The 13,181-nt window shown below is 37.8% G+C and overlaps 1 protein-coding gene across 1 annotated transcript; it reads right to left on the bottom strand.

Moving 5' to 3' along the window:
- Positions 1 to 6,078: 6,078 nt before the first annotated feature.
- On the bottom strand, positions 6,079 to 12,401 carry LOC117821762 (mitochondrial glutamate carrier 1-like). The gene is made up of 9 exons (XM_034696251.1): positions 12,178 to 12,401; positions 11,575 to 11,700; positions 11,173 to 11,228; positions 10,596 to 10,686; positions 10,384 to 10,502; positions 8,507 to 8,702; positions 7,836 to 7,993; positions 7,663 to 7,738; positions 6,079 to 7,555 (listed from the first exon to the last, which is right to left on the bottom strand). The coding sequence occupies exons 1-9, from the start codon at positions 12,198 to 12,200 to the stop codon at positions 7,396 to 7,398; spliced, it is 1,005 nt and encodes a 334-aa protein (XP_034552142.1). The 5' UTR covers positions 12,201 to 12,401; the 3' UTR covers positions 6,079 to 7,395.
- Positions 12,402 to 13,181: the final 780 nt, after the last annotated feature.

The following is a 13,181-nucleotide window of genomic DNA, read 5'->3' as shown; positions in this document are numbered from 1 at the left end:
CGTTAACAAGATCAGATGAATACAAAAATAAATAGATAAATAAACAATTAAATAAGACAAATAAATGTTAAAGCAATGATTCAAATAATAATGGTTAAAATAATACAATAATAATAATAAAAATAATAATAATGCAGTCCAGGGCTAAAAATAAATTACTCAAAATTAAAAACTAGATTAAAAAGGTAAGTCTTAAGTTTACTTTTAAAAACACCCAGAGAGCTTTAATGTCCAGAGGCAGAGAGTTCCACAGCTTAGGGGTGTAAAAACAAAAAGCTCTCTGGCCGGTGCTTGAGAAATAATAGGGAATAATTATTTGTTATGATGCCCTAATCTCCTTTCATGATATTCAAAATGTAGATAATTTGCACTGTATAGAATAATACTAATTATACTAATAATAACAATTGATTGTATAGTAATAGCATTGTGGTAGTTACAGTTAAGCTATTACATATCTATTACATTTGAATGTGACAGTAAGAAGATAACAGTTCTTTTCTTGCATCTGTCTTCTTAATATATTGGCTTAATGTCCTTTACTGTTACTTCATATTCTCTGTATTGCCTTCTTATAACAGAAGCACTTCTAACCTTAACCTGCATTATATGTCAACAATAAAGAAGCTGTGACCTAGTGTGTAGTTAATCCCTTATGTAAGATACATTCACTGTGCCAGCTCTGATCACATGCCCTGGAGGGAATTCAACTTCCACATTAAGACATTAAAACAGGATATGATACGTGTACTATTTAGTTTACTCTCTTGTTGTGAAGCCCTTTGTGGTGTATGTTCTGGAAAGTGCTATATAAATGAACTTTTCTTACTTACTTAGATACTTACAGCTTCTTACATTCTCACCGCAATACATATTCATGTTTATCATAAATTACAGAATTAAAATATATTCAAACAACTACTCTGTTTCATGAGTTGTAGTTTTCATCGCACTGTAACTTTTACTTTTGTACTTTATAACTGTCTCTGTTAATTTGTCTTGCGTTTAATCTGTTTTTATTTTTTTCTCTTTACTCTTAAATGGCCTTTGTCCTTTGTCATGGTGCATTTGATGTCTTGTGTGAATCACTTAGAATTGCCTTGTTGCTGAAATATGCTTTATAGTGTAAGTAAACTTGCCTTGCCTTTCTATACTTTATTGGGAACAGTCTATTTAATGACAGAATTATGAAGTCAACACACAGAGAAAATATCTTACTGTGAAGTCTGAGGATTAAAAGGTGAAAACTTCTTTGCTTCTATGCAGAAACTAGTGATAGTACGTCTAGATAGGTTTACTTAACTTCCCTTTACAAGATGAACCATGATGGTGAGGTGTTGAGGCATTTCCTAACTGTAACTGTACAACACCCTTCCCCAAACCTTTCCTGTGCATTCAAATGACACATCTGCAGCAATATTTTGTAAGCCAAAATGCAAGCTTTTAAAAATGAGAGTTTCTCATAGTTTGTTGTCAGAGCTAGTTCTCAAAAACTATGGACTGGGAACTGAAATGGTGCCTGCTTCTCTTAATTACTCCCCTTAGTACTTAAAATGTTTCTTTAGTGATGGGTTAAAGAGATTCAGTTGTAACATGCTTTTCATCTGTCCTCCTTATTTAACTCATTCTGACTGGCTGTGATAAAAATGAGATGAAATATGCCCTAGGAAGGAAACATGTCATAGTTTCCATAAACTAATGAGGCATTTTTATGGTAATGTGGCGCAGCATATTTTTTATTTTTATCATGAGTATTTCTTACTTGAGTTGCTTTCTCTGCATGGGTGCTGGGAAAAGTCAACCCATCCACTGACTCTAATGTTCCTTTTCTTATAAGTAATTGCGCAGATGACTTATTTTTCCCAATGCATTGTCCAGACTTGTTTTAAGTGTTGGCTAAGCCCAAACAGGATAAAAAGTAAATGTAAGCATAGCCCCTCTGCTGCCCTTTTTTCTCTCAGTGTCTTCATTGACAAGGAGCTTAAAACTATGCAGCAGCCTCATGTTCAACATAAATATTTTCCATACAGCCATGCAGAGGCGAATATCCAAAGGGCACTGTATTTTATCACCAGGAATTTAGGCCCTGGTTAGAAAATGGCCTTTTAGAGGAGCAAAACATTCTGCTGAGCTGGAGGCAGGGAGGAGTCAGACAGGAATGACATGATGGCGACTAAGGGAGAGAACATTTAAAACAAATGCTCAGAGCTTGGGTTAATTTATATAATCACCATTATGTTGCATTTTTTAGGGATTCGAAAGTGTGCCTGTCTCCAAACTGAAGTGGTAAAAACCTCTCAGAGCAGCAGACTTTGTGCTGTGGGACTCATTATGGAGAAGTTGAGGACAGAGAAAAAACAAAAATAGCTTAGTTTGGACGATAACCAGAATATTTCCAAAAGAAGGAAGGCTGATAAGGGTGGGAAAAGGCCACTGTGTCCCTACTTGTTGGTTATCAGGGGGTGTTTACATATGTCTCAGATACTTTGTGGCTCCAAATATTTGAAGGAGTAAAATGTGTGCAGGTCATAATATAACATGCAGCCCAGAATTATTTACAACAGATCCATCAGGAGATGTAGGAATCATCATCAATAGCTGTGTTCTTATACCATAAGGATTGAAAGGTGCAACCATTCAAATTCGATTAAAAAAACACTGTTTTATTGTTATGTATTTTCAAAACAAGAACACAATCTTTGTTTTTTCTCCTTGTATTTTGACTAGGTGGGATCAGTAAAAGCTGCTACACCCATGTTTGGGTATTTTCCTCAAATCTGACATATCTGGTGGATGTGAGGGTCAAGAGGTGAATTAATCTGAAACTGCAGCTTGAAGCTTTGAAGAGTTTTAAAGCTAGTCGCTTTTGACGATGACATTAGTTTATCAGTGGTCTGAACACTTTGATATAGGTTTCAACAACAATGACATCAACAAACTGGCAAGGAATTAACAGTAAGAGAAACCTTGATCTGTGGCAAGAGAGCACCATCTACTGGTCACCTTGCAAACCTAAACTCATTTATTTAAAGGGATATTCACCAAAGCAACAGTGCTCTGTATTCAGGTGCTGTGAAATTAGGTGACAAAAGGCTGTATAGAGAAGTAAGCTATATATATATATAAAGGCTCACTGACAGAATTTTTGTGGTGCTTTTTACTCTCAAAATCTATGCAGGTTCATGTTTGCCCACCTGACCTAGACACAGATTACAAAGTTGATTAATAATGAGAAGAATCAGTACAGGCAGAGGCAGTACACTGTCTCCACCCTGAAATCTGTGAATGTGCAGGATTTGCAGCTATAACTCAGCTCCCTCTCTCTCTCTCTCTGTACATGCAGGTTATCTTCTTTATAACTTCACGGCTACTGCAAGAAAATCTGACAGAAAATGGGAATCAGTTTAAGAACCCTGGCAATGCATTCAGAGCTGAAAAGCATTGAGTATGGGTAAGGTGAGGAATACAACTTTCAATGAAAGACAATAAAAGAGAGAGAGATTTCTGAATCAGTCTTTCTTTCCCTCTCTTTTCATTTAAATGTTGCCTCTAACGTGAAATACTGTAAATGAAAAAAGTCCAAATTTGTTAATGCCTGTAAAATCATGAGAATTATAAAACTTGACACAAGACTAATGAAAAATGTTATCATTTTGCTTCTACTTTTGATGCAAAAATCATGGAAAAAGTCAAAATTTTGCTTCTGATGTGATAATCACAAAAAAGTTAACATTTTGCTTCTGATCAGAAAATCAATGAAAGTGTCAAAAAAAAAGTATGACGCAAAAAACGAGAAGAAACTATTTTCACTCTTGAGAAGCAAAAATTTCCCATTTTTGTGCTTCCCTTGCTTCAAAAGAAAAATGTCACTTTTTTAACTTTTTTTTTGCTCCGCATCAAAATGTTCGCTATTTTCATGTTTTTTCTTTACAGAAGAAAAATGTTCACTTTTTTCATGTTTTTCATGTCAGAAGCAATTTATTCACATTTTCATGTTTTTTCGCTTCGGATCAAAATTGTTATTTTTTTCATTCTGTGTTTCTAATCATAATTTCACCTGTTTCATGTTTTGGCTGAGAAAGAAAAAAAACACTTTTTTTTCTGTCATTATATTTTACCCTATTTCCATGTTTTTCCACTTCTGAGCATAATTTTCACTTTTTAAACTTTTTTACGCGTCATGTTATATTTTTCACTATTTTCATGTTTTTTTTGCTTCTGAGCAGAATTTGAACTTTTTTCATGTTCAACCAACCACTACAACATTTTAACCCCCACCCTGTTGCAGTTGTGTCAATGCTTTTCTCACACAGCCTTGACATTGACCCCAAGGCTGTGGGAAAGTTTAGCCCGAGAGAGAACTTGGAGGTGAAAGCAGCTGAGTTTGCTGTCTGCAGAAACCAACACACAGTAGAACGTGCACAGACACACGAGCACAACAATGTTGTATCATGTGATACCAAAGCCATTCAAAGCAGGGTGTCAAGGGAGGGAACGACCAGTACCTGTTGCAGTAATGAATCCCCCATGCACCCTTATGTACAGTTTAAACACCATGGAAGAAAGTTCACTCTTACATAAGAGAGTACCACTTAGTCTGTTGAGCGCATGCTAAAACGATCATGTGGACCAGCTAAACATACACCAGCCTGTCAACTGAGAACAGGTACTGAGCCGGTGAAATTCAGTCATCAAAGCTGGGTCTTAGATCTTCATTCCAATTCCTTATTTTTTCCCTCCCAGCAAAAGTTCTACATATGTTTGTAGAGTTGGACTGCAATTAATTGTCACACATTTTTGATGAGTAGCGTGACGAGAACAACAGTTTCTTGCCAAGAATTTCAGAAGCCTCTTGGTAGTAAAGAAATATTCTGGGAACTAAAAACAATGATCTGTCTGAAAAAAGTTGAACCATTGTCAGTCTGTTTTTGTTTTACATGCTATTATAATGAGACATACGGCTCTGTGGAATTAAAACAGGCTGAACTGCTGCAACTCAGTCCAAAAAGCTTTTGCTCTGCTCTCCAGTTATATTTGTTTGGGCAAATCTGTAGAAGTAAAGTTGTAAACAGTTTTTGTGTCGTGTCTGATCACATAATTATACATTATGATATTAATGATATTAACTGTATATATATATATGTGTGCTCTTTTGATTTTTTACTCCAGTAATTGCACAAACTTCCAGTCCTTTCTGGTTCTGAAATACACCCTCAACACCTTGCCTTATAAAAAAGATATGAATTAGGTATGTTGTCAAATATGTATTAGATTTAAGTGTTGTTATGAAAAAAAAAGATGTAGGATAAAACATGTGAATAAATAATGATCACCTCAGCACATGTGTCACAGCTAAATGTGTATACTGTAGGTTTATATTTAGAAGGACTCAAGTGATCCCCTGGAGAGCACGCACTAATTTACTGTAGCACATAAATACACACCATGAGGAAGTGTCAGCTACACATTGCATCAGTCAAAGCATTGCTTTAAATCAGCGTGAGCAGAAGGAAAATAATTAGAAAGATGAGAAACCTTCTGGAAAGTTTATAAATTTATAAACTCATGTATCTTGAAAGGATTTTTCTTGGATTTGTCTCCTGCTGATTGTATTTAACATGCAGTGTGATGAAGTGGGCTTCCAGGTTCAGCTGCATGAGTTTCACATCAGAGTTTCACCTTTCTGTACTTGAGCCTGAAGGACAGCTGGATATTTAGTTGAAAGGATAGTTATGCAAACGATGCAGCAAGTGCTCCAGGATCACCCAGGGTAGAGTTTCCCTAACAGTGCAGCATGAGCATTTTTACCGCCACTAACCACCCATGCCTATGATGCATGTTTAGAGGAGTAAGGTAACACTCTTAAAGCTTGCATCAGAAAAAGTACTATACTGTGTGGTCAAGTCAACCTGCTGCTATTTTCATCAGACCACTATAGACTTCATGAGTCAATAATGGAACTAATAAGTTCTACTTTTTGGATATGTTAATATGTTGTACACAAATCACACAAATAAACACTGCATTTAAAACCATTTATTCAAGATTATGAAATCTGTATTTACAAGTGTCATTCAATAATGACGGTAATATAAGGTACCTTCTCAACTGGTGTAAACACTTTCAACATGTTGAAATGTCTGAACTGAATTCAGTTTGTGATTTTAACTTTAACAGTTGGAGAAAATAAAACAAGAATGACTATTTACATTGAAACAATTATTAAAAGCACTTTGACTAATGGAGATTCAAGGAGAGAATGCTACTTAGAATCTAAAATGATACATTCATATGCGCTCTTGGATACTTGGACTGACAAGAAAACCTTACCAGACGTCTACAACCATAGTCAACTAAGTATAAAATGCAACTTGTAAGTCGTGTTGCACCTTTTTCAAAAGACTTGGTCCCAAAAGTGCGACAGGTTCTACCCATTAAGTCTCCTCCACCATCAGTCTAGTTTACAACCCACAAGCCCCATTTCCTCCTGATTAAAAAAGCAGCCATTTAAAGTTAACTTTGGAGGGTGCTTCTGCATTGTTCCATTTTTGAGTTTACGCTTTAAACATACCTGACCTCAATCATTTTTAAACTAAATACCAGAAAAAAAACTGTCTGCAATATTCTTGTGACCAGCTACTTTATAAAGCAGTGCAGATAAGGTGGCATCCATGCAAGAGCATGGAAATCACCTACTTGTAAAAGTAAGTGGCACAAAACATGATCCCTGTGGCACACCTCTGGACAGGAAGTCCACATGTTTCTTCTGTTCAAATGCTTTAACCACCTGAACTTTCCCAACGGGGCAATGCAGAGGACGACATGCTCCAACAATGCTGTGAGAAAAGTAATCTATGTAATGATTTATGCTTTAAAAATTAATAAATACACTATGTACATAAACAAGGATCAACATCAATGGCAAAGTTTCTCATGTAAGGTTTTATAACACAATCTGAGCTTTTCAAGTAAAGTTCCTGTCCAAGTTTCTTTTTGGTAGTTTTGTCTTGATACCAAACTGTCTTTTTGCAATACCAACAGCCACCAATTGGTGATTGCCAAACAGAGTTGGAGAGGATATAAGGGTTAAGGTTACAGTGAAGGGTATTTGATATGGAGAACATTTAGGGAAAGGGGGTAACTGTACAGTAACCGTTAGTCCCTTAGTAAAGAAAGCTAACACATTAGCTTAGATAAACTACAATGCCATCCATATAAACATTGTTCTCAATTTCAGCCTCATGCTAAAGGCATAAAACCATTTTGATGTAAATGGCAACTATGTGGTCCCTTTAGCATTATACTCTGAAATCCTCCAACAATAAAGAAGGTACACAGTTACAAAGAGCTGCCTGTCATTTAATAAGGCCACTTAAAGACTAGGAAACAGTTTGTTTATGAAGAGTAGATGTTGTAGGGAGTGTAGCCAAGCAGGAACTCTCCAACTCCAACAAAGTACACAACCTGGGCAATGCCAAAGAGTGGGGCAATAACCAAGGCACGGCAAGTGGCACCCTTAAGGAAGGCTCCAGGGCCCTCTTTTCTCAGGATGTTTCTGCAATGGAAAAACATGTGCAGTGTAAACAAAGTATATATTTTTTATGTCATTCATGCAAACCCTTGTGTGAGACAGCAAGTTTGATGACTGTATGGCCAATTTACCTGACACAGTCCACCACTCCATTGTAGGTTTCTTCATTAGCACCTTTTCTGAGTGATTGTAGCCTTGTCTTGACCACTACACAACATATTCAAAACATGTGTTTGTTGAAAATTTCAGATCAGTCCACAGTTCCCCAAACAATGAAAAGCAATCTGAATTCTTAGTCACTCACCATCACAAGGACTGACAGCTACAGCAGCGATGCATCCAGACAAACAGCCGGACAAGAAGGACCAATAGAAGGGTACCGATGGGTCTTCAGGTGAACGCTGGCCAAGCTTGTGCAGATGTGCAAAAAGTGGGAAGTACACAACAGAGAATGGGATGTCCCTGTAAAAGGCAACAAATAAGAATGATAACCACAATTAGTGACAATTGACCAAAGAGGGGAAACCTGTGCAGCAAAATACAAGCAACGCAAGCTAAAATCTGTGTCCACTGACAGAGTTTTTTCACTGGCAGCAGCCACAACCTCAATTTAGAACACTTCTCACTGGTGCTTACTTTTACAAAAGGTTAAGGTTACAAAAGTTTTCTTGTAGCATCTCAACCTCCCTTAGTGATATTATGTCTGTTTTGAAATGTTCAGTTTGCCTCATGTTTGTTTTTATCTAATGGAATTTTAAAAAGAAAAAACTGTTGATAGAAATGATGTCGCACTTCTCTTCCTGGAAATTGTGCCCTTGAAAAAATGAGTGTGGGTAGTTTCTCCTCTGTACAGACCTATGCCATGCTGACAAAGTCGATATCAGAAGTCCCACCACTTCTTTATTTTGTGATTGGTTGGTGATGGAAATATGACATAGACGAGTTAGCGGACCGAGGCCCAAAATCCTTTTTCACCTCATCAGTGTGGCTCCGAGTCCCCTGTACAGTCCTGTGACCCCTTTGGTCCTCAGCAGCTCTCTGGTTATCTCTGTGGCCGACACTCGCATGACTTGAGGCCCTGGGTTGGTGTTATAGGAACGGCTCAGAACTGCGCTGGTACCGCCCATCTTTAGAGTCGTTACAACACTGGGCATCACCCTCTGCTGGGCAGCTATCGATACAAGGGACAAAATGTATTACTTTTTAAAAAGAGCTAACAGTAATATTGAAATATTAAATATATTATAATAATAGTTAGAAAATCTATTTGTATGGCATCTGTCAAACAAACCAGTTTCATGACACAAATACATTTTTCATCATCTTTTTTGATCTATAAATGGTAGAATTTTTTTGTTTCTAAGTGATCATGTCCTCACCACATTTTTAATTAAGGCTAAAATTGCTTACTCAAACTTTTGATTTAACCCAGGGAGCTAGCACAATTTTTTTTCTCTCCAACAAGTATAATTTCTGTTTTATATTCATTAATCTGCTCCTCAGTTTATCAAGCAGCAAAAGAATGGTTGTTATGTTATATGTAGCTTTACCATCATTTTGTTCAGCAGTCATGTACAGTTCAGTGTCGTCTGCCTAAGTGTTAATGCAAGAATAGGGTCAGCCTCTGCAGATGTATACTGAGATGCCCCGACCAAACTCAACTCCGCTTCATGTATGAAACTCTGAAAACCCTCAACAGGTCAATATCTAAGACCACACTCATCCTCTTACTCTCTTTGACACACCCAGCAACCTTTCTTCCTTGTCCCAAAAAATAGCACAGCAATTGGCAGAGATGTCTTAAAACTCAAAGCTCCTTCTGACTGGAAGATTTTGCCAGAGAATCTAAGAATAATTAACTCTTTAAGTCCCTTTAAAAACTCATTATTATGCTTTCTTAAAATGATGTTCCCCTGCTTTCAATAGTAATGTCTTCCTGCCCCTTTAACTTTGAGGCTTCTGCTTGTTGGATTTGTCATTATCATTGGTATTACTATTAGAATCACAACTATCAAAGTCATTTTAAGTAATGTAATATAAGTTATGTGATATCGAGTCTATTTTTGAATAGTGTGGGTAGTGGCATTATGGGAATAACGTGTGGGTGGGTTAGTGCATGAGAGCCTTTGTATGTATTGTTGAATGAGTGCGTAATTTGTATTGCATTGTATGTTTTGTACTGGACCCCCTTGAAAATTAGATGATTCATCTCAAGGGGCTATCCATTAATACGTTTACAGTTCATAACAAAGTGGACCATGTACAACCCCAAAACAGGTGACATATCTCTCAGACACCTGATCTCCAGGTTTTGACCCATCTTAACTCCACCAGAAAGATTTATGGTCAGTCCTCTCCAATGTTGAGCTAGGGCCTAAGAGGGCAAGGATAACATATTTTTTAAGTTCCCATGAAATGGCTTGCATAGTGCTATTGGTTTCCACATACTTACCTGTAATAAATGAATTAAATTGACCTTAGAGAACTTGTTGGGGGTTTTGAATGGTATTTACAGCAGTGTAAAGCTCTGAAATGTGCTGTGTCTTGCTGGGAATTAAATCTTTAAAGGAAAGTAGAGTGGGCATAACAATCAGAAAGGTTAGTAAGCATGGGGCGCTAAGTCACCAGCTGGCTCATTGGTCCTGTGTCTGGGGGGCAGCTACTGACATTTAGTGGAGGATCAATAACAATCAACAAAAACAACTTTTTTCCAACGTGAAACATCTAAGGGGGGTTCATTCTGTTAGGGTTCTAAAACAGTTGTTTAGAAGACATCTGTTTGAGAGGATGTAGTTCAAGTCTTCGGGCTATGACTTGAAACACTAAAAGAAAATCTGTGCGCATTATATTACCTAGCCTGCCAGCATCCTGCAGCTGAATCTTGAGCATCTCCATGGGTGTAGTGATGATGACCTGACACATGCCTGCACAGCATCCTGCCAGCATTTCCTTAATCACTGTCAACTTGCCACTAAAAACACATGAGACAAACAGACATGGTTAAAAATCAAAGAATGACGATATAGAACAAGTATCTGTCTTTTTCAGTGCTAATACTACTCACCCATCTTTGCTCAGCTGGTGGCGGAAGAAGTCATTAGCTGCCAGTTTGATGGCTTTCTCAGGGGTTACCAAGGTGAGATTTACTGCAGCACCTGCAAGAACAGTTATTGTTATTGAACATTACAAAACAAAGAGGATGAAGCAAAATAGCATGAGAAAAGGTTTCCTTCCTTGATAAGATTTGTAGGGCATAAGCCTCATGCTAATCTTTTTGGTCAGGTATCCAACGTTTCTATCAAGTAAAATACTTCTGTTTGTCAAGAAACTGCAGCAGGACACATTAAAACAGGTCAATATGTGTATATGTGATGGGGTCGGTTTTTTAGCTTTTAAGCATGCTGTGTTTTTAGTGTTTTTATGTCGTGACATTTATGTGTGACATCTCCGACTGCCCTGAAGTACTCCTCCTATTGGAAAAAGGACACAAGCCGGGCATCTTTTTGTAACTCTGCTCGAACCTGATTTTAAAGAACCTGTGTTGAGTTTTAAGGAGTCCTATGCTCCTTTTAACCTAGGTGGCATTGTCAGGTTTTAAAAGTAATTATAGTTTTAACCTTGCCACATATGACTGGTCTTACCTCTGTACATGCCGAAATAACCTTCAGATTTCACTGTCTTTATCAGGCAATCCATCCTGAATGGGAAAAAAAAGATAAAAGTTATTGATAAAAGAAAAACAACTTCAGGCCTTACAAGAAGGAGAATATCTAATTTTGTCATGCTATCACAAAATAGGTTGAGTCAAATTGCTTAATATTTGGACTTTATAAACCCACAGCAGACATGTTGTTGTTGTTGTAAGGTTAAGGTGTCACTGAACAGTCAAAATAAAAAAAATGACAAAAATAAAAAAAATTCACACTAGGCAAAGGTTCTTTTACAGTTTGTGCAACATGTTCATTTTAACTGGGTTTCCAATGCTAATGAAACTGAATAAAGGCTAGAATCAAAAGCATCTTTTGAAGGAGGGTGTTTTTTACATGTTCTTGTAGAGTTGCTGCCCACCACGTTGGTTCTGCAGGCGGGTCTTGGCCAGGTCGATCGGGAACACACAGGTGACTCCCACCATGCCTGCTATGCCTCCATTGATCAGTTTAGCAGGGAGACTGTTTCAGGAAAAGTCAAAACAGACAGGTGAATAACAATCATTCATTTTTTAACAACGTATTTCTGCAGGTGGAATAAAATGGGCCTCTGGCAGGTAAGGCGGCCAAAGAGAAATGTGGATTGGTCATTCAAAACTTGAGATCAATCATTCTATGCACAGGGAGGTAATACATCATACTTCTTTAGGTGTACGTGCATACTGTTAGGCATCAGTATTGCATCAGTTCTGCGTATTGGGTGACTGTTCTGGGAATATGATGATCCAAAAATAACTTGTCCACAGAGTAAATCAAAGCAACACATTAACACAGGAGTGACTACTCATGAATGCTTCTATAACTCACCACGCATGCTCTAGAGAAGAAAAAGATGGCAAACTGAACTGTATGCTGTATTAAAGACATGAAAGCATTACCTATTCATGTTTTGTTCTCTGAGCCGCCTCAACCCTGTATCATGCTGGTGCAGGTTCGTACCTATACTGCTGTTGCTGGGCCATGGTTCTTGGTTGTTGTGAGTGCAAAAGTTGGTCAGCACAAAGGAGGAGGCCGCTGAGGGAGAGCAGGCTGAAGGTGCCCGAGAGACACTGAGCAAGGCAAGAGGAGGAAGAAGCTTGGGGGTATATATAGGGAGAGGCAGGCCCAGCCCTGCAGATCCAGGGTTATAATTCAATGTAACTCTCCACTCACTGAGTCACCAGCCAAGAGCGGGAGCCAGCGTCTGTCTTCACACCTCTGAAATGGAATCACAAGCCAAATAGCGTCCAGGGACACACTCTTCAACTCATGATCGCAAAACTAGGAAATGCTATCAACAAAAAGTAGCTTATCCACCATTTAGGTACTTTTGTATTAAATCTGTAACAGCTGGAAATGTAGGAGTCAGAAAAGTTGAATGGCTTAACTGTAAAGTAATGCCATACAATGTTTTGTAAGTTCAATAACGGCATTTAAAGGCCTGAAACTTTGAAGCTTTTCAGAGAAGAAACTGGAGCTTGAATTCAAACACACAGTTGCTTTACCTCAGTAAGACCTTTGACCACAAAAGTCCAAGACAGTGTTTGAGTGGATTTTGAAGCTGTTTAGGATACAGTGAGACAAATTAGGTAAACGTGTGAACAAATCTATAGGCAGATAGAATAAAATTTGCACTATCTTTTATGAACTACAGAGTTCGGATTCAAAACCGACTCAAGTAGTGCTGGTAAAACAGTTGACCCAAAGAACACATTTGTTGGAAGCTATAAGGCAGACTCAGTTCTGCACAAGAGACTGAATGTATCAAAGGCTTGGGGAGCAAGGGGTTAATGATCCTGCTCTGGCTGCATGCAGAGACACTTTGGTCTGAGTGCACATGTTTTGGGAGAGACTGGCAGAGCACTAGTTTTTTGTGCTTCACAGTATAGTTTATAGTTGTACCTGTTCCTTCTTCCAGCAGTTTTATTTTGAGTCGTGGATGAAAAGTAAGTGTTTGATTTCGT

This window comes from Notolabrus celidotus, chromosome 11, assembly GCF_009762535.1.
Source record: "Notolabrus celidotus isolate fNotCel1 chromosome 11, fNotCel1.pri, whole genome shotgun sequence".
Classification (NCBI taxonomy): Eukaryota; Metazoa; Chordata; class Actinopteri; order Labriformes; family Labridae; genus Notolabrus; species Notolabrus celidotus.
This window is presented reverse-complemented; position numbering and strand designations above follow the sequence as displayed.

Coding starts and splice junctions, on each gene's coding strand:
- LOC117821762 (XM_034696251.1), bottom strand. CDS start 12,200: ATGGCCCAGCAACAGCAGTATAG. Junction 11,229..11,574: donor CAGCAACTCTACAAGAACAT/GTAAAAAACACC, acceptor TTTCCCATTCAG/GATGGATTGCCTGATAAAGA. Junction 10,687..11,172: donor TTATTTCGGCATGTACAGAG/GTAAGACCAGTC, acceptor CTGTTCTTGCAG/GTGCTGCAGTAAATCTCACC.